We start from the raw sequence: 26,062 nt of genomic DNA, 5'->3' as shown, positions 1-26,062 counted from the left end.
TGTTTTTAAGAGAGATGGGGTCTCCTTAGGACCCAACTTAAGGGTGTAGATGGCTGGGTGTGAAAGAGGAGACTTGAGATCGGAGTTAGAACCTAGGAGCACAGCTCAAAAGCTCAGGTGTCCTGAGATGAAGCAAAGTACTTAGCAGTGTTGGACCTGGTCTCTTTGGAGGGGCTAAATAGGAAGGTCCTTTTGAGAAGTCTGTGAGGATAGGCCCATGGCTGCTGTCCTATTCAGGACACCTGTTCAGCCTGGCTTATATCCTGTTTGGAGGAACAAGTCCAAGTGGGCACAGGAAGGGCTTTAGCTAAGCTTTTAACCAAGCATGGAGGGTAGGCCATCAGTCAGCAAGAAGCTACCCAGTGTTTGGGACAGGTGCCCAGACTGCCCAAGGCAACTTGGAATCCATGTCCATAATAGTCAAAGCCTGTGTGTGGCCTCCAGGAACGCTCCCCCGGCTTCACATCACTTCCTCTGTCTGAAAAGTCTGGCGTTTTCTGCATTGCCAAACCCCTACCTTGGCTGTCTCTCTGCCTTCTTTGTGACACCCTAGACCTGTGTTTGTTTCTTCCCAGCCATGATTTCTACCCCTTTGTATGCATGCTTTCTGAGCTCTTTATGTCTTGGCCCCAGCCCCATGCCAGCAGTCTCTGTCTCCCTTCCTTCCCATTCTGGTTGGTCCTCTCCTCACCACCATCATTGTCTTCTCTCCCACTCAGACTGCCCGGTACCTGGGCCTGACCTGGAGATCAATCCCACCCTGGAGTCTCTGTGTCTGAGCATGACAGAACACGCCTTGGGTGGTGAGCATTTTCTCTTCCCCTGACCTAGCTCCCACCTACCCAGCATCTCCAGCTATGAACCCAGCAACTTGGAGCCATCCTGAGGGTCCCAAGGGGAGGCCAGACTCCAGGGAGGGCCTGCCTGGGATGACAGGCTATGTGAGTGCCTTTCCTTAGGGCCCCCCACCAGCTCCTGATCTTCCTCCCTTCCTCCCTTTCTTACCACAGATGGGACAGACAAAACCTCCACCATCTGACGGGACCCACAGCCCAGCGCACCCATAGGCTCCCTGGGCGGCGGGCGGGGGCCATCCCCCAACAGGCTTCTTCTCGGCAGCGAGAGGGTGGGCTGGCGCAGCTATACATTCTGATATTTTTCTACTCATCCTCTTAACTTTTGTTTAACATTGGCACACGCCTTGCTCACTCCCAGGCCCATTGAGGGATCTCAGCTGAGGCCGGGGTCAGAGAGGGCAGCCAGGGCAAGAACTGGCGAGACTGCCTAACCCTTCCCTCCCAAATCCCCTGCTGGTCCCATCCCACCCCTGCCTCCTCTAGACTGCTGACACCTGCCCTTCCCCAGAGAGCAGACTTCCTTAGACATTGACCACCTTGTGCAGCCTGCCCTTCAGAACCATGACAGTGAGGGAAGAAGGGTGGACAGCCTGCTCACCAGTGTGTCACTGGTTCCTGCCCTTCCCCAGGACAGTCACCACCTTCCTCCCCTCTCTTTGCCCTGTTTATCAGAGGTTCTCTACAATTAATTTCTTAGGCCTATTTAAGATACATATTTATATAGTTCTTAACGGTTTTTCTCTGATCGTTTCCTGTCATTTTTAGAATCCCCAGGCCTCTCTCTGAGCCAGGACAGTGGCAGGGGGAGCCTGAACTTTATGAGAGGAGAGGGCAGAGCCCCCTCCTCCAGACCCCCTCGCCCTTCCCCATCCCAGCCCTGGCTCCTAGATGCAGAGGTTGAAGGTGGGCAGCCCCAGGCCCGCAGTGAGGTCAGGAAGTCTGTTGCCTTAATGTCCCCTTCCCCCACCAACATAATCCTTCTCTGCTCCCCAGGTCCATTGGCAAAAGACTTGTGGGTAGGAATCAGGGGAAGGGGATTGTTGGGTGTCTGTTTTCCTGCCCATCCCTCTTTCTGTCACCCTTCCCCACCCCCATTATGTCATGACCTCATATAAGTGGAACACTATGTCATAGCTCAGAGGTGCGGCCCAGCCTGAGTCACACAAACCCTCTGCTCCCTAGTACTGATGAGGGCTGGTGCTGGGGCCCAGGTGAAGGGAGGGAATTTGGGGGGGGGGTTCAGGCTGTGGGGAAGCCAGGGTCCCTTACTCCAAACTCCTCTTTCTCCCTCAACCTACACCCTCATTGGGACATTCTCAAGCTTTTCACACGAAAAGGAAAAAAATGTTATTTTTAGATACATTTTATGAATAACTTTTGTTATGAATATGGCTGGTAACCATTGTGTATGTTATTAAAGATACAAAATGTTGGGAAAAAACAAAAAACCAAAAAAAAAAAAAAAAAAAAAATTGAAAACCACAGCCTTCCCTGCACTATCTGCCCATCCCCCAGACCTTGCCCCTGCCTCCTGGTCTGTAGACCTCCCCTGCTCTGATCCCAGGGAGGGAGAAGCCAGGGGGTAGAGTGGCAATGGGGACCTGCCCGTGGTCCCCACCACCTCTCCCAGTGCCGGGCTGGGCGGGGTGTCAGGTGTATTTATGTACCTCTTGCACACTCATCAACCTATGCAAGTCCCCACCCCGGCCCTCCAGGTTTCTGTGCCTTTGCTCATTCCCCTCTAACTCCCAGGCTTCTCCGGCCCCTCCCACTAACCGTGGGAAGTGGGGTGAAAGGCCACCTGTTTGAAATAAGCAGGTTTCCCTCTCATGGGACCCTCACCTCCACGAGCTGGTCTAGTCTTGTTCACTTCCCATCAGGGTGACTGACCCTGCTTGGCACTGGAAGGTGGTGAGGGATACCCTCCCCCAGAGGGAGGTGAGAGCTTGCCCCCCACCTGACAGCAGAGTGCAGGACGCAGGCGGCCCCACTCTGACAGGCAGGACCCTGACCCTCTGACTCCCCAGTCCTCTCTATGGTTTGCCCTACCCTACCCACTTCTGTCCCCAGCCCCACTGGCAGAATCAGCTTTGAGTAACTGTACATTTTCTCGCTGTTGGAGAAGACTTATTTGTTGGAGTTTCAATTGTTAATGGTCTGGGCTTATTTTGGAGAAAAAAAAAAACAAAACAAAACAAAAAAAACCAACAAAACCAAAAAGATTCTGATTTTTGTGACAACGCATTTCCTGGGAAATCCATGGGGCTTGCTTTTGTGCTTTAAGTGGAGATCCTCGAGCGTCTGGGGGTAGGGATGGGCTGGGTAAAGGGGAACAGAAGCTCTGGGAGGTGAAGTCAAGAGAAGTTAGTTTTATTAACAGCAAAGACTGGGGTGGGGATGAACAAAGGGCTCACAAAACAGACAACTAGAAAAGTGCTTCCCTGCCCTAATGGTGCCTGTGCCGGCCTCCTCGAGAGGCGGTGAGGCTCAGTCACTGTCACTGTCAGCCTCGCTGGAATCCGAAGCTGCAGCTTCGCTGCCATCCTCCTGAGCTGAGTGCTCACTGCCACTGGGGAAAGGGCTAGCACTCCGGCTACGACTCCGGCTCTGGCTGCGGCTCCGCTGGCCACCCCCATCACTGCCACTGTCCGATTCATTGTCACTTCCCCTACGGGCCTGCCCTCTGTCCTCATCATCAGAGTCTGCGTCATCTTCCGAGTCAGCATCACTACCGAAAATTTCTTCTTTGTCCCGGGCAGCACGAGCTTCATCCTCACTGCTCTCATCCTCGCCGCTCTTGTCACTTGCCTCATCCCTGTCACCCTCCTCTCGGTCACTCTCGCTGCCAGAGCGCTCATCCTCACTGCCTTCCTTTTCACTGCTGCTGCCCTTCTCGGGCTCCTCATCTGCAAGGAAGCAGGGACAGGTGAGACCCCATTGCCTGCCCTCCCAGGGCTCCCAGGATGGGACCAGTCCTGTACCTGAGCCCCCAGCTTCTTTCTCTTCAGCCTCCATCTCCTCCTCCTCCTCCTCCTCCGGTTCGTGGTTTTCCAACTGGGCCTTTCGTGCCTCCTAGAACCAGTGAATTGGGAAAATGATGGAAGGTGTTCTGTCAGACCTCTGACCCTGTCCTTACCCACCACTAGCCTCCCTGTGGGTGTCCTGGGCCAGCAGAGCTTGTTACCTGGGCTTCTAATTCCTTCTCATTCATGTCACGGTGTTTGACCACAAGCAGGGCATTGGTACCTGACTGAACCCCAGCCTTGGCCCGACGCTTACTAAGACGGACCCTGCAGTGGACAATTGCAGAAGGTGGAAGATTCAGTTACAAACTGGGACCACTTTCATGTGACACCTGGGGTCCTGTCAGCGTTTGGCCCAGAGCATACCAGAACACAGAGTATACATACAGCATACATGAGAATTCTGGGGAGTTAATGTCTGTGATTTGATTTACCCAACTTAAGTGAATGGATGTTTTGCCCGAATGTATGTATGTATGTGTACCATGTATGCAGTACCCTCAGAAGCCAGAAGAGGGAGGGCATCAGATTCTCCTGGCAACTGGAGTTAGCAGGTAGTTGTTAATTGCTATGTGAGAACTAGGATAAGAACCAGGTCCTCTGGAAGAGCAGCAGCTCTTCACTGGTGAGCAATATCCCAAGGCCTCTTACCCACAGCAAGAGTAGACTGAAGCTGGATGGTAATAATCACTTAAAATATTGTCACCCTGCCTGTTATCCCTTCTTCAGCCAGACTACAGGGATCAGAGCCTGTCATCTCTGTACTGAACAGAAACTCAAACCACAGCCAACAGGAACAGGACAAGTTAGGTTTCAGCCCTCAGAGAAGAGTTCTGAAGTGACACTTTTGAAGTTGTGTCAGTATTTTGTTTAAACCCTGCTCTGAAGGGTTGGGGGAGATGACTCAGTTAGTAAAATGCCATGGTGGACAGAGAGAATAACTCTCCCCAAGTTACCCCGACTTTGATATGCATGCACACAAAGCAAGAACAACAAAGGGAAACAACTGATAGCAACCCTCTGACCTCCTGAACAAACACATTACATACAGAAAAACTAATAAACTGTTGGACTAGGGATGTATCTTAATAGCAGGGCACTTGCCTAACGTGAGAAAAGTGACTGTTTATATACTGCATTATGTGAAGATTCTCTTTCTGGTTTAAGGTATTGATCCCAGATCAAGGTCAAGCCACATTAATAAGCAGGCTCCTGCTGCTCTCTCACGCACATTATAGCAAATCCTTAGGTACATATGCCCTCAGAGTCGTTCTTGTGTAGCCTCAAGAAATATAGGGCCAACAGAGTAGTGGTGGTGCACACCTTTAGTCCCAGCACTTGGGAAGCAGAGGCAGGTGGATCTCTGCGTTTGAGGACATCCTGGTCTACAGAGCGAGATCCAGGACAGCCAGAGCTACACAGAGAAACCCTGTCTAGAAAAACTAAAAAAGTAAGGACAGAGCCAAACTAGTGAAGCAGTGCAGAGTACCTGGTCTCCAGCTCATTGTAGTAAACCCCATCACCCTCTCGGAAGATGAAGAAATAGTTCTCCTCATAACCCTTACTGGCTTTGTTCTTCACATTCCAGTTGTATTCCCGAGCAATCTTGTAGTCATACCTGTGGAGGAGGTACAGGGTTGTCCACTTGTTCTGAGGAGTAAGGGGGCATCACTCCTGAACCCCCAAAATCTAACCCTACACCCACACGTCATCTGGTGCGTAGTCCATCTCCTCCTCCTGGTCCCGTTTCCTCTTCTTTAGTGTCTCTTCCACAGGCAGGAAATAAGCCACAAACTGGTTCCCTTCCTCATCCATCATGCCCCTGATTGTGGGGAGAAGAGAGTAAAGGTGTGGTGACACATGCCTGTGAATTCGGCGTTGCAAAGGTTGAGGCAAGAGGAAGGCCAGGAGTTGGAGGTCAGCCTGGGCAACAGGATTACACTCTTATCTCAAAAATACCCAAATGGGGGCCCGGCAACAAGCAGGCCAAGGCAGAACGCAGAGCCTGACCTGATCATGGCCTGAGACATCATCTCCAGTGCGGCTGCCCCACTCGTGTCCTTAGGGGCTGGGTCTGAGTCAAAAATGACCTGAGCACATGGGTTGATCCACATCTGGGACAGGGAAGACACTAGAGTCAGTCTGGACTGGACAGGCATAGGAGGTGGTTGCCCTGCCTCCCACCCCAAGCCTGACCTTGAAGTCTGGGAAGACAGGCATGACCTCCACTGGTGTCACTCGGGGCTTGCTGTAATGCTGGGAGATCTGGTAGAACAAATAGGGTAAGACAGAGGAAGAACCTAAGCCACATTTTTGCTTTTATCCCATTCCCCCAATTACCGATTTCTGGGCATCTTCAAAAGTCTTCTCAATAGCTGTGATCTGGCTGTCCCTGTCTTTGTATATTTCTTCCTCTGTGAACTGCTGCTTCACAGAAACCCCAATCCTAGGAGTGAAGAAAAAGTCATTAGGGACCTTTGGACATCTCTAGGGTCTTGCCCCCTTTCCTTCCTACCTGTTTGCACTTACTTGACCTCAGGCTTCTCATTGGAGATGCCGTATCTGTTGAACTCAGTGGAGATATACTCTGTCTTCCGCATCCATGGCACCACCTTCGCATGCTGCTGGGATCTGGAGTAGAAGACCAGGCAGCTCAGGGTCCCATGCTTGGCAGAGCCCATCTAGTACCCATGTGGCACTACCTCACCTCTTAGAGCTAGTGGGTGCCTGAATCTCCTCTTCCAAAAGCTTCTCATCAGCCGGATCCAGAAGAACTAGGGAGTGAGGGGCAGGACTGTGAGGGATGCCCAGGCCTGGCCTTTGCTGACCTACAGCAGACCCTCCCTGTCTCCCCACACACCATTGGGATCAATGCGGTAGGTGTCAGGGTTGATGAGGTCAATGGTGACCCCCAGGTCAGGCTCAGTCAGGAGGTCATGTTTGTGCTGTTTCTCCAGGGAAGTTGCTTTGTACTGAACAAACCTGGGGGGAAAAGGTGCATGTTGTAATTTCCAGATCCACCCTCGGCCCCCACATCCTCCCTTCCTGGCGGCTTCTCTATCAGTATTTATTGAGCACCTCCTTTGTGCTGGCACAAGGGGAAGACGCAATGAGATAAGCAGTTTCCCGTCCTTGAGCTCCTCCGTCTCACCTGTTCTGGTCGAAGGGGTAGGTGATGAACTTAGGGTCAAACGGGATGTCAGGAAGGCTGTTGCAGTACTTGACTCGGCAGACCACTCCAGACCTAGAGGAACAGTGGCTCAGAATTAGGCACCGCAGGCCTGCAGAGGTGACTCGGCAGTGAAGAGGGGTACTTATCCTGTAGAGGACCCAAGTTTGGTTCCCAGCACCCACCCACATCAGGCTGCTAACAACCACCTGTAATTCCAGATCCAGGGAGATGTGGCCTCTGGGCAGTTGCACAAAACATGCACATAAACATACCTCATTAAAAACAATAGGAATAGCTGAAGTTGGCGGCACAGGCCTTTAATCCCTACACTTAGGAAGGAGGCAGGCTAGTGACAGTTTACATAGGGAGTTCCAGGCCAGTCAGGGACACAGAGCAAAACTGTCTCAAAATAAATACTTGCTGGGCCGTGGTGGCACCTGCCTTTAACCCCAGCATTCGGGAGGCAGAGGCTGGTGGGTCTCTGAGTTCGAGGCCAGCCTTATCTACAAAGTGAATTCCAGGATAGTCAGGATAAAGAAACCCTGTCTTGAGGGAAAAATTAAAGATAGGAATAATACTCATTTTTAAAACAAACAGCCTCAGGCTGACAAGATGGATCAGGAGGTAAGGCATCTGCTGGCACAGCTCGGGTCTGAGGACTTGAGTTTCATCGCTCAGACCTATACCTATACTGTGGAAGGAAAGAAGTGACTAACAAGTCGTCCGACTGTCACACAGCTGGGATGTGTACACACAAGATTTCAAAACAACCAGGCTTCTGCTGCTGGGCACAGCCACAGGCCTGCAATCCCAGCACCCAGGGGGCCCAGGGACGAAGATAACGAGGCTAAGGTCATTCCGGGTCACCTGATGAGACGACACTCAAAACCACAAAAGAGGCCCCACCGCCCTGCCAGTGTTGCCAGCGTCCGTGTCCCACCCACCCTGGAAAACGTAGTGGGCTCACCTCTCGGGCAAGGTCCGGTGGGAATTGGGCCTGGCGAGGTGGAGAAAGAGACTGATGTCAGGTTTGGCAGGTGTGTGGGAAGACGCCCCCGTCAGTGAAGGCAGATGCTGGAGCCCCTGAGGACCGGGCCCCACAAGCGTCCCTGAAGGGGACTGAGGCGAGGCAGGTCCCTTCCTGAGGATCCCAAGGTAGAACTCCAGAACTGAGTGGCCGGGGACCAGGGAGTGACCACAGGCCTAGGAGGGGCCGCCCCTCGGTCGGGGGGAGCGCTGCACGACCTCGCAGGCCGATCCGCGAGAACCAGGGACGTTGTAAGCCGGCCAGCAGCCCACAGCACAACAGGAAACAGCCAGCCGGGGGCCGGGGCCTACCTGTGGCCTTCTTCCCGCTGCGCCTGGGTCTGGATGGTGGGCGCCATCGCGACCAGGCGACGGCGGCGCGGGCTGTGTCCTCGCTGGCCGCGGGCCGACGCCGAGGGGCGTGCCGACTTCGAGACGCCGGAGCTGAGGACAGGCCCCGGGAGGCGCTGGGCTCCGCGGGGAAAGGCGGGATGAGGTGGGCCGGCGAGAAGGGCTCGGCTGAGACTCCAGCGAAAGCGCGGGCAGCGCCGGACGCGGCCTCACAGCTCCCGCTCCAACAGCCACCTAGACGGACAGGTAGCCTCAAGCTGCAAGGCCTTCGGGGAAATAGAGTGCGGTCAGTCCCTCACGGCGATTGGCAAGCTGGGGGCGGGGGGCGGGGCTAGCGGAGAACCGCCTTTCCGATTGGTGGAGCGGTACCCAGTCACGGCCTCGGTTTTGAAACGGGAGAGGCGAACACAAATCCTCTCCTTTCATTGGCTAACCTGCCTGGGAGGCGGAGCTAACTAGCAAACGAAGAGGCTGACGTGAGAGCGCAGCGGACGCGCTTGTGACGCACATCCTGTGTTCTACCTGAGGAAAATGGCTGCGCCCCAGCAGCAGGCTTCGGCCGTTTCCTCCGCGGCGGGTGTTTCAGGTCCGGGCTCTGCCGGTGGCCCGGGTCCCCAGCAACAGCCGCAACCGACGCAGCTGGTGGGACCTGGCCAGAGTGGGCTCCTGCAGCAGCAGCAGCAGGACTTCGATCCTGTGCAGCGCTATAAGATGCTCATCCCGCAGCTGAAGGAGAGTCTCCAGGTGATGGACCGCACGCTGCGGGGAGCGGGCCGGGTTGGCGGGCTGGCTCCGAGGAGGTGCCGAGATGTTGAAGGAGAGATCGTAGGCAGGGAAGAGGAGTTAGATCTGCCGTGTCTGTGTCTGACCAAAGCGAGGCTCTGTCCGACAGACCGTAGAGGTGCACGCCTTTAATCCCAGCACTGGGGAGGCAGAGGCAGGCGGATCTCTGTGAGTTCGAGGCCAGCCAGGGCTCCAAAGTGAGAATCTGTAGAAAGAGAGAAAGTGAGAATGAATGGGAAAGAAGAATTTTAGCAGGGTGTAGTGGCGCACGCCTGTAATCCCAGCACTCGGGAGGCAGAGGCAGGAGGATCTCTGTGAGTTCAAGGCCAGCCTGGGCTACAGAGTGAGATCCAGGACAGCCAGGGCTACACACAGAAACCCTGTCTGGAAAAACCAAAGGAGGAGCGGGGAAGAGTGAGTGAGTGAGTTTATGGGGAGAAACAGTTGTTGTGGTCGGTAAGTCCTCCGCAGAAGGAGGACCGGCCTACGCGTCGTTCCTGGCTGTGCTGACTGGGTAAAGGGTCTGTATGCCTAGGAAGTTGCTGGTGGGAATTCCAAATGAGAGTGGGCATCTAGAGAAATGCCGGGAGAGCTCTATGGGGATGGCAGTGAGCTGTAGTCTGTATTATCAGGATGGAGGCGCCAGCTGAAAGGAGGCCCAAGGATCTGAAGAGTGTAGATCCGACCGAGTGGTGGTGGTGGTGGTGGCGGCCGCCGGCGCACGCCTTTAATCCCAGCACTCGGGAGGCAGAGGCAGGCGGATCTCTGAGTTCGAGGCCAGCCTGGGCTACAAAGCAAGTTCCAGGAAAGGCGCAAAACTACACAGGGAAACCCTGTCTCAGGGAAAAAAGAGTGTAGATCCTCCTTGACTTCATCTCCTGCATCTTATTGTTCTCTCTCATTTTTTTTAAACTAGACTTTGATGAAGGTTGCAGCCCAGAACCTGATTCAGAACACTAACATTGACAACGGACAGTGAGTAAAGGCTCTTTCCTTTCCTCAGCATTAGACACTCCTCCCCCACAGCCCGCCCTCTCCTTTTCAAGCCTTGTCTGGATCCCCCCTGGGCTTGATTTGTTGGTGGTCACTTGATTAGTTATAGACTGATGCTGGTGTCCCAGAAATTGGAAATCATTCCTCAAACAGCCTTTTCTCCTTGGCTGTAGAAAGAGCAGTGATGGACCCATACAGCGATTTGACAAGTGTCTGGAGGAGTTTTATGCTCTCTGTGATCAGCTGGAACTCTGCTTGGTAAGGAACTTTCTAGATACTTTGTGACCAAGCTCTGCTTAATTCCCTACAAGAATGTTTTGTTTGTTTGGTTTGGTTGGTTGGTTGGTTTGGTTGGTTGGTTGACAGGGTTTCTCTGTGTAACAGCTCTGGCTGTCCTGGAACTCACTCTGTAGACCAGGCTGGCCTTGAACTCACAGAGATCCGCTGCCTCTGCCTCCCGAGTGCTGGGATTAAAGGCGTGCGCCACCACTGCCCAGCTAAGAACTTTTTTTTTTTTCTGGAGCTGAGGACTGAACCCCCAGGCCTTGCGCTTGCTAGGCAAGCGCTCTACCACTGAGCTAAATCCCCAACCCCTAAGAACATTTTAAAGCTGTTTTGAGATGGTGTCACTCAGTAGTACAGGCTCTCCTGACACTAGTCTGTAGACCAGGCAGGCCTCAAACTTGCAAAGATCCTTCTGCCTTCAAATTTGGAGTGTGCCGCCGAGATGATAGGTGCACACCCAGCTTTGAACCCTCAGTCAGTCAGTCAGTCAGTCACTCCTCAGTCAAGTCCTCTGAGATATGCATGTGCTTTGGCTGCAGTGGGGGCGCTGTCTGTCCTGATTCTTACCCTCACAGGTCTCCTTGTTCAGTGGAGTGACAGATTCAAGACAAAAGAGGGGCAGCTCCAAGGACAGAAGGCTGTGACGACAGGAGTCTGGACCAGAGTGGTCAGGCAGGCTTTCTACGCAGGATGAGGAAGTTCAGGGCATGTGGAAGCCTGGAGTAGGGAGAGAGTGACTCAGAAGGCTGCTGGTGGAACCTGGAATTCCACCTGACAGTCTGCCTGGAGGGGCAGCAAGGACAAGGCCTGAAGGGAGGGCATGGGGACCTGTGATGTGAGCAGGAGCTTCAGGCTGTAACTGACTGATTGGTTTAGAGCAAAACCTAGGAGACTTGAATGGGCAGGCAGAGAAGCAGGCGTGGAGCATAGGCCAGCTCCATGGGGATATGGGGAGCAACATGGAAGAGTTTGATTCCTAACACCCATAAAATGCTGGGCATGGCAGTATATGCCTATAATCCCAGTGCTGAGAGGTGGAGATAATTGGATCTTTGAAGCTTATTAGCTCCAGGGCCCAGTTAATGATCCTCTTTTTTAAAAAAAAGAACCAAGGAGAGGGCAGGTCTTGAGGAACAACATATGAGATTGACCCTTGGCCATGCAGCCTCACCCACACACTCACACATAGACACACAAAAATTCCCCTAAGGGACCAGGCCTGCTACTATAGTCCTATTTTCCCAGCTGCTGGAGAGGCTGAAGCACAAGGGTCAGAATTCAAGACCTGTCTGGGAGAATAGGTGAGGTCTTGCTTTAAAACATAAAAAGGAGAGCTGGGCACGGTGGCTCATGTCTGTAATCGTAACAGTTGAGAAGAGGCAGATGCAGGAGGACTACCATGAAGTCCAGGCTAGCCTGGGCTAGAGTAAAGCCTTTTTAAAAAAAAAAGAAAAGTAAGGTTGGTGATGTAGCTGAGTGGTAGGTCTCTATAACACAAGTAAAGCTGTAGATTGACTCCCTAGCACCATACTCACCAGTCAGCCCCGGGAGCGTCAGGAGACTGGGCTGAGGTGTATACGCTGGGTCTCACTAGACTTTGGATATAACCCAAGTGCACTGGAAAGTGAGGCAGTCGGATCTCTGAGTTCAAGGCCAGCCTGGTGTACAGAGTGAGTTCCAGGACAGTCAGAGTTACCCAGAGAAACCCTGTCTCGGAAAACCAAAAACTGGGGGGAGCCCAGGGAGGCAGTCATGATTGAGCTGTGAGGCAGGGGTAGGTGCAGATAGAAGCTCGGAGGCTTTGCCAGGCCATCAGACTGATGGACTGTTGGGGGAGGGGTTTCCAGGGTGAGCGCCAGGCTTTGATTGGAATTAGGAAGTGTGTTAGATGATTTCTGGAGCTGTTCACCCCTAAAGAGATCACCTGAAGCCAAGTTCAAAAGCTCAGCATGGTGATTGAGCTCACTGGCCACATGGTGGGGGGAGTGCCATGACCCAGGTGCACCACTGCAAATTCCAACCCTTGCCACCCAGCTGTGTGTGGGGGGGGGGGCAAATTGGTCTAACCCACCTCCCAGTTGCTGGGAGTATTGGCATGTAGCCCTACGCCTGGCTCCTATCAGGGTTTCTGCTGGCCTCAGCAAGCACTGTCTAGCCGTGGGAAGGACACTGCAGTCTGGCGCACAGAACAGCTACATGGAGTTTTGTTGCAAGCTGGAGTTACTTTCGCTGGATTAGGAGGACTACTCCTCCTAAGGGGGTCAACTCTGACAAGGCCTCACAAGGAGAAGCAGTGTGGGAGCAGAGGCGAAGGTCCTATCAGTGCAGAGGAGGGATCTGAGCAGTGGGGAGAGGGACAGCCTTGGAAGGGGACATGGGCAGAGTACTGCCCCCAGGAGACGGGCGAGGACCAGGTGCAGGTGCCATCAAGGGGGGAACCCAAGCCTAGGGTTAGGGCAGTTGGTCAGGCTTGGCAGCGATTGTCTTTCCGACAGAGCCATCTGCCTCACCAGCTGTTGTGCACTTGTGATCCCAGCTCTCAGGAGGGTAGAGTAGAGCAGTAGGGTGAGAAGCTTGAGGCCAGCCTTGTCTACATAGCAGGTCTGGTACTCAGAAAACAGCAAAACACTTAATGACTGAGTCCCAGCGAGAAGTAGCCACATGTCCCCAGATGATCCAGCAAGAGGCTGGCAAAACCAGACACTGGCCTCGGAGGCAGAGCCATCGGGTTAGCCCCAGCTTGAGCGGTGGGGGTGGCTGCAGGTGCCTGGGAGTGATGCTGATACTGTTCTCCTGTCTGCCTTCTCACAGCGCCTGGCCCACGAGTGCCTGTCACAGAGCTGTGACAGCGCCAAGCACTCGCCAACGCTGGTACCCACGGCCACCAAGCCAGACGCAGTGCAGCCGGACAGCTTGCCCTACCCTCAGTACCTGGCCGTCATCAAAGCCCAGATTACCTGTGCCAAAGACATTCACACTGCCCTGCTGGACTGTGCCAACAAGGTCACAGGCAAGACTGCTGCAGCCTCAACTGGCCCTGGGGGCAGCCTCTGAGGTCTTGGTGGGGGTGGGGGGGCAGAGAGAATGAAGAAGGCCCTGTGGCAAAACAGGTGGCTCCTGGTTTTTGTCATACCAGAGCAATGTAGCCGAAACCAGCAGGGGGCAGCAGAGACTTAGCCAGCACAGGCAAGGACTCCCCTCTGCTGCCAGCTACTCTGCTCCCTGACCTAGGGTGGACCTCCCACCTGGCCCCGGGTGCGGCACTGACTGGCCCTTTAGACCTTCCTCGCTCTGTCCCCGTGTAGGCATCCTTTTCTAACCCATCTTCCCCAGTCCTGCCTCTTTCTCCGGTCCCCTGTTGCTGCCTTTTGCCCCCAGCTCCTAAGTGGGAATATGAATATGAGGGAACCAAAATGCTGGGTTACCTGGGGCTACAGGAAGGGACTTTCTGCCCAGAAAAGGAGAAGTGCAGGAATGTAGCTCCTGACCTCGGCAAACACGACCTAGGAGCTTTGGGTCTCAACTCTACCCTGCGTCAGCAGGGCTCTAGCGGAGGGCATTGTGCAATGTGTGGGGAGGCCTGCTCCAAGGGACTCCTGGGCCCCTGTATTTTTAGCCCCAAAGCAGAAGTGAAAAGGCCCCAGCAGGAATGAATCATGGGTTCTGGGGAAGAACCTAGCTTCTCCGGGAAGCAGGCCCTGGAGAGGGGGCTTCAGGGACTGAGGGAAGGGGAACCCCACAGGCACCCCACTTCCCAGAGATCTGAGGAGCTCAGCCAGAGCCTGCAGGCCTGGATAAGTGGCAGATGGAACTACCAACCCAGGCCCAGCAGTGAAAGGAGCTGTCCCACCCGACAGCCTCCGTGCGCTGGTTCCCACACTGGGAAAGCGGGGAAGTCGTCAAAGTGCCTACACGCCGCCCAGGCATTCCTCTCCCTGCCTGCCTTCAGTGCCCGGAAGCCTGAGTTCTGCCCGTTTGTCTGGTCAAATCATCCCCTCCATTCCCAGGGCCTTACCTAAAGTCACTGATCTTGAGCCTGGAGACAGGGTCTCACTCCATAGCCTAGTCCAGGCTGCCGTCCAACTCAGCTGTCAACTGCCTCAACTTCCCAAGCGTTCCTCTGTGTGTGTGTATATGCATGGAAGATGCACCCATGTGTGGAGGGAGAGATGGCCTTGGGTGGAGTAGGTCTCCTTTCCTCTTGGTCTGAGGCAGGAATGTCCTTTGTCATCCTGTTGTGTCTCGTGCACCACACTCCAGGCTAGCTGGCCTAGGAGCTCCCAGCTGATTGTCCTGTCTTCACCTCCCTCTTCTCCACACAAGGGTTGGTGATGACAGATTCGATGCAGAGCGCCATGTTCAACTTTCTTTTTGAGATAGAGTCTCATTATGTAGCCCAAGCTAGTCTTGAACTTGGGATCAATCCTCCTGCTTCAGGCTCGCAACTCCTAGGATTACAGGGCTGCACCACCATTTGCTTTAACTACACTTACAAAATGCCTTGACATCTTGATGTAGAGGCAAGAAAATTGCAAGTTCAAAGTCATCCTGAGCTACATAGTAAAACCTCACCTCATCTCAACAAAAAGAAAAAGCCAAGCCCTCAACAATACCTAGATAGTAATTGGAATTATTTCCCAAAGTGACACAGCAACTGATCACCTGGTTCTTGTCACTTGGGCACCCAACACACATCTCCTTGGCCATTCTTCATTTCTAGAAATGGTTCAGGGATGTAGTGATCTTGTATAGAACAGAAAATAACAAGGCAGAACATATCAGTTTCCAACCAGAGACTCACACCATGTATTTGCTAGGATATGGCAGTCTGGTACAGGGAGACAGGTACAGCTGGCCCTACAGGGTGATGTCAGCATATCACATGCAGGTAGGCGTGGCATCCAGCACTCAGATGCAAGGCCCAACTGCTTAAAACCACACTCCGGGTGACAGGTGTGTATTCCACGACCCCACACCATGGAAGATAGGCACCAAGCTATACTCATTTAAAAAAACATGGCAGCTTTTGTAGGGCCCTGCGCAATGTGAGTGAAGATTCCTATATTCCTAGAGATTAACAAAATGCAACATGGCATATAAGCCTGTAATTCCAGCATGCAGGAGAACCAATACAAGTTTTAAGTCCAGACAGAGACATAGTGAGAGCCTGTCTCTAAAGAGAAAAGAGATGGGTGTGGAGGCCATTGAGGTAGCTCAGTGGATAACCACACTTGCTACCATGCCAGGTGTCCTAAGTTCAGTCCCTGGAACTTGCTTGTTAGAGGGAGGGAACTGACTCACACGTTATCTTCTGACCTCCTCCACACACTTGTTTAGAAAAGAAGTGGGCTCGTGGCCTGTACTCATACTAGCATTTGAGAGCCTGAGGCAGGAGGACGGCTTGAGACCAGCCTGGGCAGAAATGAGCCAGTCTGTCAAAGAAGGCCTAGCTAAGCAGGTGACAGCAGACAGGAAGGAAAGGGAATGGGGTCTTATGGATCCCCCAGCAGAGTGTTGGAACCACAGCACTGGCCAGCCTCTGGCAACAATGTGTTGTCAAAAGTGAAGAGCTTTGCTAGGTTCAGGGAACTCGGGAGGAAGCTTGGATGGGTCATGAAGGGCCTTTTCCCAGTCTTACGGGCAGAGAGGGAAGTTGTACAGGCCTGTGTAAAACCCCACACCAGGGAGGGATGTGTATGAGATGAAAAACCACAGAGCCAGCCAAAGTGGCCCGTGCTTATAATCTCAGCACTTGAGAGGCAGAAGGGGGCTTGCTTCTATCTACAGGCTGACCATGGGCACATGCCCCACCCCCAGCAGGGATCAGCACACTGGCCATCCTCCCACACACATGGACCCTGCTCCATGAGCAAGTACTAAAGCAACCATCTAACCACGTGACTGCCGAACCCTGTAACCACCACTTAGCCCACTATCTCTCACCCCATCAAGACTTTGCCCATCACAGCTGACTCAGCTCTGTGGCAGAGCAGCCTCATTCGCTGGGGACAGATAAGATTGGCTCAGACACTCAGCATCTAGGTGCGGGTGTGTGCACTGTCTGTTCTGCCCACAGAGGCAGACACAGGAGCGTAACACAACCAGCAACTCGCCCCCATCATGTGCCCGCTGCTACGTCAGGCACCAAAGTTCACTGGTTTCACTGCCTTGTGACTGGTCCACAGAGGAACTATGTCCAGACTCAGGTCTACCACGTAACATCCAAGAAAGCATCCAAGACAGCCACAAACAAGGGCACAGACCCACAAATACCATTCGTACACACACTAACCACAACAGTGCTGAGTGAGCCACAGAAAGCCCACACTCTATCTACTTCAAGGTCCTATGTGCACAATCCCATCACCCAGGCCCCTGTGAGGAATGACACACTTAAGTCACCCCAGATCCCACAGTGGTTCAGTTACACACGGATGGGGGACGGAAGTGACAGTTCCCACGAAGCCTCTCAAAGACAGCTGCAGTAGTTACAGTCGACAATCCTCCAGAAGCCGTCTGCAGCACACATGATCTAGTCAGTGATCAGTGGCACAGACTTGACATTTATTTACAGGGTCCTTTTCTATGGGGACCTTAACAACGGGCCACAGAATTGTCCTGAACCTACGCCCCCAATTGCATACCTAGGACTCCGCACAACACACCAGCAAGCACACCTCCCTCCCGCGGGAGCTTGGCATACTGGCTGTTCCCCTGCAACACCCTGCCTGGACCACACTCGCAGGCAATCACGACAGGCACACACGTGCCGCCAGTACACGGGCCCTCTAGCCCGCCCACCGGCTCTCACACCCCCAAGTTTCCCGTCGCCGCTTGTTTTTCTGGAAACTCAGCTCTGAGTTCTCCTCCCCCCCCCCCCGCCGGAAGTGCTTGCTATATTTTTAGCCTCTCTGGTTTCCGCCCCTTTCGCTCCCCCAGCCCCCACCCCAGCGCGCACAGGACGTGGCCGAGTGCCCCGCAGGACCTTGGCCATCCCCTTCCCTACCGTCATTCCAGAGGGGATTCCCGGCCCCTGCCAGGGCCGCGGATTTTCCCCGCTGGCTACGTGGGGAGCAGGGAGGAGTCAGGCCGTGAACTTCCTGCTGGGATGGGGGCACCCAAGCTGGGGCTGGATAGGATCCTCCGACTCCCAGGTCCAGAGAACAGGGAGTGGGACCTGGACAGCTAGGTCTGAGGGGGGCAGGGGTCTAGGGAGAGTGAGTGAGGCCTGAGACCACCTCTGTCTGGGTCCCTGGACAGCTAAGGGGGCAGGGGACGGATGGGGCCGGGGCCGGGGGGGGGGGTAGGAAGAAGCTGAGCACCTGACCCGGTGTTCTAGGACAAAGACGTATCACTTCGTGGGTCCTGCAGCTTAAAATCGCGATCTTCAGAGGATCGTCATACTTCCACCTCTGCCCCCACCCCACCCCGGTACCCCTCGGAGAGTGGCCGAGACCCAGTGACTCAGCAGATAGAGGAGGGGTCCAGGCTGAGTCAGGGGTGGCAGAAGCTCCCAGTCTCCAGGGAATCGAAACTGGAATTACTCCTCCGTGATCCAGACCCAGCTGGCCTCCGAAAGCCCCAGCACGCCCCACCCCAACCCCCGTTTTACGCGTTTGGTCCTAAAATCGGCTGGCTCAGGGATTTGTAACTGGGCGGGAGGCCAATTTTTTGGGCCCCTCCTTCCCTTCTTTTCCCGTTGTCCTCGAGACTGTTTACAACAGACTGGATCCCTAGTTACAAGAGAGGAACCCGAGCGTCCCGGCTGAGCGTCCTCGTCACGGCTTCCAGGAAGCCCCCCTCCCCCGCCCTAAGCGAGTGAGTCACCGGCGAGCGGGAGGCCGCAACCGTGCCACAGCAGCCTGCGGGCCCGCCCAGCTCACGGGACCAGCCCAGGAAGGCCCCTGGGCCCCAGAAAGCCGTGTACCAGGGATTCCCCACCCCCCCCACCGGAGAGGCGAACCGGTGAGACTCTTGGCAGAATCTCCCCACCTCAATACAAGTGCGCAACGCGCCGTGCGAGAACTTCCCGGCATTGTAATTACACTCCTAAGCAAGGATAACCCCCTTGTACAAACACATTTTTTCACTGAAGATATCCTTGAAGTAACACTTCTTTTTTCACTTGGGTGTGGCGGCAAGGCATGCCTGTAATCCTAACACTACTTGGTTGGTGGGAATTGGAGGATCGCGAGTTCCAGGCCAGCCAGGACTTCCTGCTAAAAAACAAAAACCTTAACAGATCTGGGGGAGAACTATCCTCCCGAGAATTTCAACTTTAGTTAAGGTTGCTTACGTTACAAGAAACCCATTCAACGTTGAAGGTGGCTTTTTTTTTTTTTTTTTTTTTTTAAATAGAGACGAGCTTCCTCCCTAATAAAAAAACTCAAGCTATTCCAACCTTGAGTTTTCGGAAGCGAAACCTCTTAATAATTTAAAGTACAGCTGGGAAAGGGCCCTGTCTAGCCTTGCTAGACGAGGGGGTTGGGCTCCGCGTTGATCACTGGTTCTGTCTTTCAGGTTCTGTGCCAGGAGGTTTAGTTTTTATTTCACCTTTGCTTCTTTCTGTCACCCACTTGTCATCCACTTGTTCCCCGGCACCCTGCCGTCTCTCTCCTCTATATGTCACACCCCCTGAAGTAGGGATTTGAAAGCTGAGGAGTGCCAAGTGACCACTCCAGCACCGAGCTGTCTGCTTACTGCTCCCCATCGCAGTGCTTTCTCTCTTTAGAAATGGGACCTAGAACTCGCTCAATAGCTGACTGTCAATTAACGCCACCTCCAAAGAACCAGGATCACAGCCATATGCCATTGACTTTTTTTTTTTTCCGGGTAGAGGGGGCTTGTTTTGAAACGGGGTTTCTCTATGTGGCCCTGGCTGGCCTGGAGTTCACTCACTCTATAGACCAGGATGGCCTTGAACTCAAGAGATCCACCTGCCTCAGCCACGGGGAGTGTTGGAATTAAACTGGTTTTAAAGGTGTGTGCCACCACCCCTGGCCCTTTTTACTTTTTGTTTGTTTGTTTTTCGAGACAGGGTTTAACCTCCCTGAGTGGCTGGAACTACAGCCCTCAAACAGCTGGCCTAACGTGGTGTATGTCTCTCACTCTGTCTCTTTGTTTTTCTCTCCGCTTCTGGCCATCTCTGTCTCTTCCAGTCTGTGTCTCCCCGCCCCCGTCTGTCTCGCACGCACACGCCCTCTCGCAGTCTCTGCCCTTGTCAAATTGTCCCTGGAGCCCTGCCCCCACTTCTGCCCCAGTTCCCTTCCCGACCGTCCTCAGGCTTTGGAAACTACTCAGACGCCCCACTGCCACCACCACCAGCCAGTCTAACAAACACGCCAAACCTCCCGAGAGCGGCTGGGGTTGCCCTCGAGCCAAGTTCAGGCGCATTCAGCAAACTAACCAGCAGAGGGGCGGAAGGGGCCTAGTGCCCGGCGGCCCGGCTACGCCACGGGGGCGCGTCCGGGAAGCTCCCTGGGCCCCGCCCCGGCCCCGCCCCCGACGAAGAGAGCTATAAAAGGCCAGCGCTCTCGCCGCGGGCCACAGCCAGCCTTCCGCGGCCCGCCCTCCCGTCTCACGTCCACGGCCATTCGCGCCCCCATGGATCTCTCTGCCATCTATGAGGTGAGTTCTGGCTAGCCGGCACGCCCTGGCGCCCCAAACTTAGGCCTGGACGCCTGCCTCCCTTCTCAGGCCAGCCCTAACTGGCGGGGGGTGAGGAAGGGCCTTGGCCCGCAGACCCGCGGGCCCGGGACAGAAAGCGGGCGCACCGCCGTCCTTGGCGCGGGGCGGAAGCAGCCCCGACACCTGCCTCTGGAGCGGTTTGGCGCCCCAGCGGGTAGAGGGGAGTTGACTCGGCCAGAGTTCTAGAGAGATCTGGCCTGGGTCGGCTTCGGCCGGTTCCTCCAAGTTGTGAAACTGGAGCGCCCATGGGCGGTCATATCCGGGGAGGTCTAAAAGGCCCGAAATTGGGGAACCAGGGGCGTGCTCTGGTTTGGGGGTCCCGTCTCTTGTTCCATCGGGGATACTGGGTTTCCTAGATCCTTCTGGATTAGCTTCAGGCGTGTTGAAATGCTCAAATCTCCATGATCAGGTTCTCCCTGTAGTTTGTGTGATCCGGGTGGGGCTCAGGCCGAGAACCCACAAACCGGAATGGCAAGCTTGTGAAGTTCTTTACAACTGGGGCGGGGCGTCGTCACCTTACCCTTGCTGGTGGCCTAACCGAACCCTGTTTCCCTCAGAGCCTCCTGTCGATAAACCCTGACCTGTCGTCCGACCACGGAGGAACCGAGTCGGGACTTTGGAACATAAACTCGTCCGACTCCATCCCATCCGGGGTCACTTCTCGCCTGACTGGCCGCTCCACCAGCCTGGTGGAGGGTCGAAGCTGTGGTTGGGTACCGCCACCCCCTGGCTTCGCACCCTTGGCTCCCCGCCCGGGGCCTGAGCTGTCACCCTCGCCTACTTCGCCTACCGCAACTCCCACGACCTCCTCTCGATACAAGACTGAGCTCTGTCGGACCTTCTCAGAGAGCGGGCGCTGTCGGTACGGGGCTAAGTGCCAGTTTGCCCACGGCCTGGGTGAATTGCGCCAGGCCAATCGCCATCCCAAATACAAGACGGAACTCTGCCACAAGTTCTACATGCAGGGCCGCTGTCCCTATGGTTCTCGATGCCACTTCATCCACAATCCCAACGAGGACCTGGCTGCTCCAGGCCAGCCCCATGTGCTTCGACAAAGCATCAGCTTCTCAGGCTTGCCCTCAGGCCGCAGAACCTCACCACCACCATCAGGCTTTCCTGGCCCTTCCCTGTCTTCATGTTCCTTTTCGCCCTCCAGCTCCCCACCACCGCCTGTGGACCTTCCACTTTCTCCCTCTGCCTTCTCTGCTGCCCCCGGGACCCCTGTGACTCGAAGAGACCCTATTCCAGCCTGTTGCCCCTCCTGCCGAAGGTCTACCCCCAACACCATCTGGGGGCCCTTGGGTGGCCTGGCTCGCAGCCCATCTGCACACTCCCTGGGATCCGATCCTGATGATTATGCCAGCAGCGGCAGCAGCCTGGGTGGGTCAGACTCACCCGTCTTTGAGGCCGGAGTGTTTGGGCCTCCCCCGCCCCCTGCACCCCCAAGGCGTCTCCCCATCTTCAATCGCATCTCCGTCTCCGAGTGACATGCCCACCCAGTATGGATCAGCTAGATCTCAAGAGGGCGGGACTTAACTGCTGTGGGGACCTAAGGGAACTCCTAAGTTAGTGCCTTCTCCCTGACATTCCAAAACGCATTAACCCACTCCTGGTGCTGTGCTGGGGCAGGTCCCTAGTGTGCAAATTCAGTGTTTAGGTGGATTGGTTCCTAGGGTACCTAAGATGTAGCATACTCTTGAATTGTTTCTGAGATAGGGGCTCATGTAGCCCAGGCTGTCCTCAAACTTGAGATAATCCTTCCTTAGTTTCCCAAGTTTTGGGGTTATATAGGTATGCACCAGCCCCTCCCCACCTCTGGTCTCCTGGAATCTTAAGTGCTGTGAAGAGCTGGCTCCCACAACCCCATCCCAGTTTTTACTAGACCCCCCCCCCCCCAGGTTCAGTGTATGGTGGTTGAAGCCTCCCCTGAGGGAGAACCCTGGTGCTCAAATTTCCCTCCGAAAGCAAACAGCCAAAGCCATTGCCAAATCCCTTCTGCCCCAACCAGTGGGCCCTTTATTTATGACGACTTTATTTATTGTAATAAGATTTTATAGTATTTATATATATTGGGTCGTCTACTTCGTTTTCCTTTTTGTAATATTAAAATGGATACTGTATTAAGTATACTATAATATATTAAGTAATATATTGTTACCTTACAGGTCTATTTTTGTGGTTTTTTTGGAATTTTTAAATAAAATCTTGAGTGTGAACTGAGATGAAATTTGTTTTTTTTTCCCCACGGTCCACAGCCACGGGATGGGTAAACTGACCTCCAGACTTGCCAGGGAGCTGGGCTGCCTAGTGGCGCTTACCTGGCAGGAAGTGACGTTACCAGCCCGGTGGTTCACCTGAGAGGGCGTGTTGAGATGAGGTCACCCAGCAGGAACAGGGAGAGCTAGTTCTCCGGGCGCTGGGGGCGCTCCAGTCCTGTCCCTCCGGCTCTTGACCCAGCTCGGGCAGGGACGGGATGTTTCCGTCCCCACGGGGCCAAGGGTAGAGGGTGGGGCGGGAGGACGGAATGTGCCGGATCGCAAACCCGGGAGGCCGGGGGCAAGGGGTCACCTCGAAGCCGGGTCCTAGGGGACCCTGAGCCCCGCAGAGACAGCGAAGATCGACCTCAGATTCTTGACAGCGGGCTTAGTTTAGTTTACTTTTTTGTTTGTTTGAAACAGTAGACTGTAGCTCAAGCTGGACTGCAACTCTCGTCAGCCTCCTGCCTCATCCTCTGAAATGATGGGGGTCAAGCGCAAGCCACCATGCCAGGCTTCATTACTTATTTATTTTTTAGCCCGTAGCGTGTGTATGGGCTCGCGCGCGAACGAGGGTGCGTGGAGGTCAGAAGAGAGCCTGCAGGAATCCGGTCTCTTCCACAAAGCGGGTCCCGGGGATAGAACAAGCTCTTCCGGCTTGGCAGCAAGTGCCTTTACTTGCTGAGCCCTCTCACCCGCGTGTGTGTGTGTGTGTGTGTGTGTGTGTCCTGTAACTAACTCTTGAAATCCTCCTGCCTCAATCTCATGCGCCCTCCCGGGTTGGGACAGGGGTTTAAATAGGTGTGAGGATTCTGGACCCCAGGAATCTCAGATTCCGGGACCTGACAACTTGTGAGTCCAAACACTGGAAGAGTCGCAGCCTTCTAGCATCTGCAGACCCTAGAACCTTGGGCCCGATCGCGATCGGGCATTTCCGGAGCTGCATCTGCTTCGGCTCGCAGGGCGCTTGGGTAGGGCAGCCGCGTCCTCCGACCATACAAGGCAAGAGACCGCGGCGGCGGCCAGCCCCGCCGCGCCCGGAAGCTGCCCGTCAGGGCCCGCGCCCCGCCCCTCCTTTTCCTCCGCTTCCTCCCCCTCTCGGCCTCCACCCCCTCATTCCTCCTCTTTCCTTTCCTCTTCTCCCCAACTCCTCCCACCTACGTACCTTCCTCCCCATCTGTCTCCAAGCCCCTAGGACTTTTCCTTAGCTTTGTGCTTGAGACGGCCTCACGCTGGAGCCCACCTTGCCAGGCCCTCTGCTTCTTAGTTGGTCCTCTCCTTCCCTCTGTCCTTCCTCCCCGAAGTGTACCTTAACCTCGCTCTTCTCCTCTCCCCAGCCCTGCCTGTCTTTCACTCCGTTCTCCTGACCTTTGGTCTCCTCTTCCAGGAAACTGCCTCCCTGTGGGAAGTCTCAGGCCCTGGTATGTGGAACAAGGTTGGGAGGGGGAAACAAACCCAGGGCTCTGCATCGGGAAGGCAGAGGGAGTGAGAGCAAGCAGTGCCGGACATTTGAGAGAGATGGAAGGAAAAACCACACAGCTACCACCCTTGGCAATGGTCCCCACCCCCGCCCCCAATTCTCTCGTTCTTTCCACACACACACACAGCATGGGCTGAGCATGTAGCTAAGTGCAGAGTGCTCAATGTCTGCAAAGCCCTGGTCTAAGAATATGACACTGAATCCCGAAGAGATCGCTCAGAGGTGAAGAGAACACACACAGCAGCTCACAACTCCAGCTCAGAGGATCCAGCGCTCTCTCCTGGCCTCCCTGGACACTAAGCATGCTCGCAGTGCACTTACTTATGTGCAAGGGTAAGCGATCAGATGCAGAAAATAAAAACTTTTTTGTTTATTTGAGACAGGGTTTCCCTGTGTAGCCCTGGCTATCCTGGAACTCACTCTGTAGACCATGCTGGCCTCGAACTCAGAGATCCTCCTGCCTCTGCCTCCCAAGTGCTGGGATTAAAGGCACGGGCTCCCACCGCCTGGCAAAAACGAAAAAACGAATATTTTAAAAAAGAATATGACACAAGCCCATTTATTAGACACTCAGACCTGTCTTGGACACACCCCCAAATCTGTAACTCACTCCAGCTCCCAGATCCCCTCATCGAAAGCCGCGTGCTCCTATCTAGAAATACCTGCTCGCTGGCCCGCGCGCTCTCACCTCCAACCCCGCACTCAGTCCCTTTCCCCAGGGAGACCAGGGAAGCTTGCTGGAACACCAGAGTCAGATCACAAAGAGTCAAGCCCTAAATCTTTACCAACACCCAGAGTCTCTGCACTCCCCGCCCCCCACCCCCGCGTGTGCACACACACACAACACACTACACACCTCGTTGCTTGCTCTTTTCACTTGCTCCACTAACACACCATTCCTTAGCCCTAGGGTGAACATCTCCCCTCCTCCAGGTATTCTTTAAAGAAGATTTTCCCTGGGGATTTAGCTCGGTGGTAGAGCGCTTGCCTAGCAAGCGCAAGGCCCTGGGTTCGGTCCTCAGCTTAAAAAAATAAATAAATCAAAAGATCTTCCCTGAGGCTGGAGATGGATCAACAGTTAAGTATACTGACTGCTCCCACAGAGGACCTGGTTTGATTCCCTGCACCACACAGCTCACAACAGTCTGTAACTCAAGTTCAGGGGATCGAACACCCTCCTCCAGTCCCTTGGGCACCGAGCACATGCAGACAAAACATAAAAAACACATAAGCTAGGAGCCGGGCGGTGGTGGCGCACACCTTTAATCTCAGCACTCTGGAGGCAGAGCAGGCGGATCTCTGTGAGTTCAAGTTCCAGGACAGCCTGGGCTACACAAAGAAACCCTGTCTCAAAAAACAAAACAAAAACAGGATCCCTGACTACTCTGATAGTCCATATCCGGTCCTATCTACTTGCTGCATATTTATCACCACCTAATGTAAAGACACACTCACACTCCCAGATGATGATGGAGTTTAAGCCCAGTAGGGGCAACACGGTGAAAGTCAAAATTCATCGATCTGTAGCAGTCTCTTTGGTAGAAAGCCACGGTACCTAATGAGTGTTCAGTACGTGTTAAAAAACAAACAAAAGATTCAGAAACCTCAAAACGAGAAATATACAAAACCAGGCAGGTAGAGTCTAACCGTCCACCGCTGGGATCTGAGACTTAGATTCCATTCGATGCCCAGGCCACCTAACCAGGGGCGATACTGCCCCCTGGCGACCAGAATGGAAACTGCATCTCCGGGGCTGTTCCAACCGACCATTGAAAAAAATTCACAAGGAAATAATGTTCATTCTTCAAAAGTGCTGTCGGTTCCGAGAGCGGTAGCGCACGCCGTTAATCCCAAAACTGCGGAGACAGAAGCAGGCGGATCTCTTGTAAGTTCGAGGCCAGCCTGGTCTACATAGTGAGTTCCTGGACAGCGAGAGTTACAAGGTGAGATCCTGTCTCAAATGAACCGTTTGGCTGATTTGTAAAATATAAAGACTTCTAAAACGAATGCGAGAACACAAAGCACCTACGGTGAAAAGGGAAGGAAAAAAGTGCTCCAGGTGAGGATCGAACTCACAACCTCGGCATCGCTCCGCCTGCACTGTCGTATAAGTACCGCGCGCTAACCGATTGCGCCACTGGAGCTACGGC

The 26,062-nt window shown here is 54.3% G+C and overlaps 4 protein-coding genes, 1 long non-coding RNA gene and 1 other non-coding gene across 7 annotated transcripts in view; 3 read left to right on the top strand and 3 right to left on the bottom strand.

Moving 5' to 3' along the window:
- Samd4b (sterile alpha motif domain containing 4B) overlaps positions 1 to 3,058 on the top strand; it is a 38,532-nt gene extending 35,474 nt beyond the window's left edge. Inside the window, exons 12-13 of the mRNA XM_036192963.1 lie at positions 720 to 803; positions 1,011 to 3,058. Coding sequence (XP_036048856.1) covers positions 720 to 803; positions 1,011 to 1,039 — 113 coding nt within the window. The 3' untranslated portion in view covers positions 1,040 to 3,058. The remainder of the gene's footprint in view (positions 1 to 719; positions 804 to 1,010) is intronic.
- Positions 3,059 to 3,211: 153 nt separating this feature from the next.
- On the bottom strand, positions 3,212 to 9,356 carry Paf1 (PAF1 homolog, Paf1/RNA polymerase II complex component). The gene is made up of 14 exons (XM_036188252.1): positions 8,391 to 9,356; positions 8,020 to 8,049; positions 7,032 to 7,124; positions 6,741 to 6,862; positions 6,588 to 6,654; positions 6,410 to 6,511; positions 6,221 to 6,326; positions 6,077 to 6,145; positions 5,891 to 5,994; positions 5,586 to 5,702; positions 5,370 to 5,498; positions 4,042 to 4,147; positions 3,839 to 3,929; positions 3,212 to 3,763 (listed from the first exon to the last, which is right to left on the bottom strand). Exons 1-14 carry the CDS (start codon positions 8,435 to 8,437, stop codon positions 3,345 to 3,347), a joined length of 1,602 nt encoding a protein of 533 aa, XP_036044145.1. The 5' UTR covers positions 8,438 to 9,356; the 3' UTR covers positions 3,212 to 3,344.
- On the top strand, positions 8,921 to 13,609 carry Med29 (mediator complex subunit 29). Its single transcript, XM_036188265.1, has 4 exons — positions 8,921 to 9,173; positions 10,129 to 10,187; positions 10,379 to 10,463; positions 13,302 to 13,609. The coding sequence occupies exons 1-4, from the start codon at positions 8,961 to 8,963 to the stop codon at positions 13,542 to 13,544; spliced, it is 600 nt and encodes a 199-aa protein (XP_036044158.1). The 5' UTR covers positions 8,921 to 8,960; the 3' UTR covers positions 13,545 to 13,609.
- On the bottom strand, positions 9,390 to 17,763 carry LOC118584207. 2 transcript variants are annotated; one of them, XR_004945011.1, is made up of 3 exons: positions 17,497 to 17,763; positions 11,058 to 11,207; positions 9,390 to 9,417 (listed from the first exon to the last, which is right to left on the bottom strand). It is a non-coding gene; the product is annotated as an uncharacterized LOC118584207 (long non-coding RNA). The 2 variants fall into 2 exon arrangements; XR_004945012.1 differs by lacking the exon at positions 17,497 to 17,763 and adding an exon at positions 14,506 to 17,314.
- A 2,146-nt stretch (positions 17,764 to 19,909) lies between these two features.
- Positions 19,910 to 22,361, top strand: Zfp36 (ZFP36 ring finger protein). The gene is made up of 2 exons (XM_036188279.1): positions 19,910 to 20,117; positions 20,735 to 22,361. Exons 1-2 carry the CDS (start codon positions 20,094 to 20,096, stop codon positions 21,662 to 21,664), a joined length of 954 nt encoding a protein of 317 aa, XP_036044172.1. The 5' UTR covers positions 19,910 to 20,093; the 3' UTR covers positions 21,665 to 22,361.
- Positions 22,362 to 25,963: 3,602 nt separating this feature from the next.
- On the bottom strand, positions 25,964 to 26,056 carry Trnai-uau. Its single transcript is given in 2 exon segments — positions 25,964 to 25,999; positions 26,019 to 26,056. It is a non-coding gene; the product is annotated as a tRNA-Ile (tRNA).
- Between the last annotated feature and the right edge of the window lie 6 nt (positions 26,057 to 26,062).

This window comes from Onychomys torridus, chromosome 1, assembly GCF_903995425.1.
Source record: "Onychomys torridus chromosome 1, mOncTor1.1, whole genome shotgun sequence".
Classification (NCBI taxonomy): domain Eukaryota; kingdom Metazoa; phylum Chordata; class Mammalia; order Rodentia; family Cricetidae; genus Onychomys; species Onychomys torridus.
The sequence above is the reverse complement of the archived record's forward strand: the minus strand, read 5'-3'. Positions and strand labels throughout refer to the sequence as shown.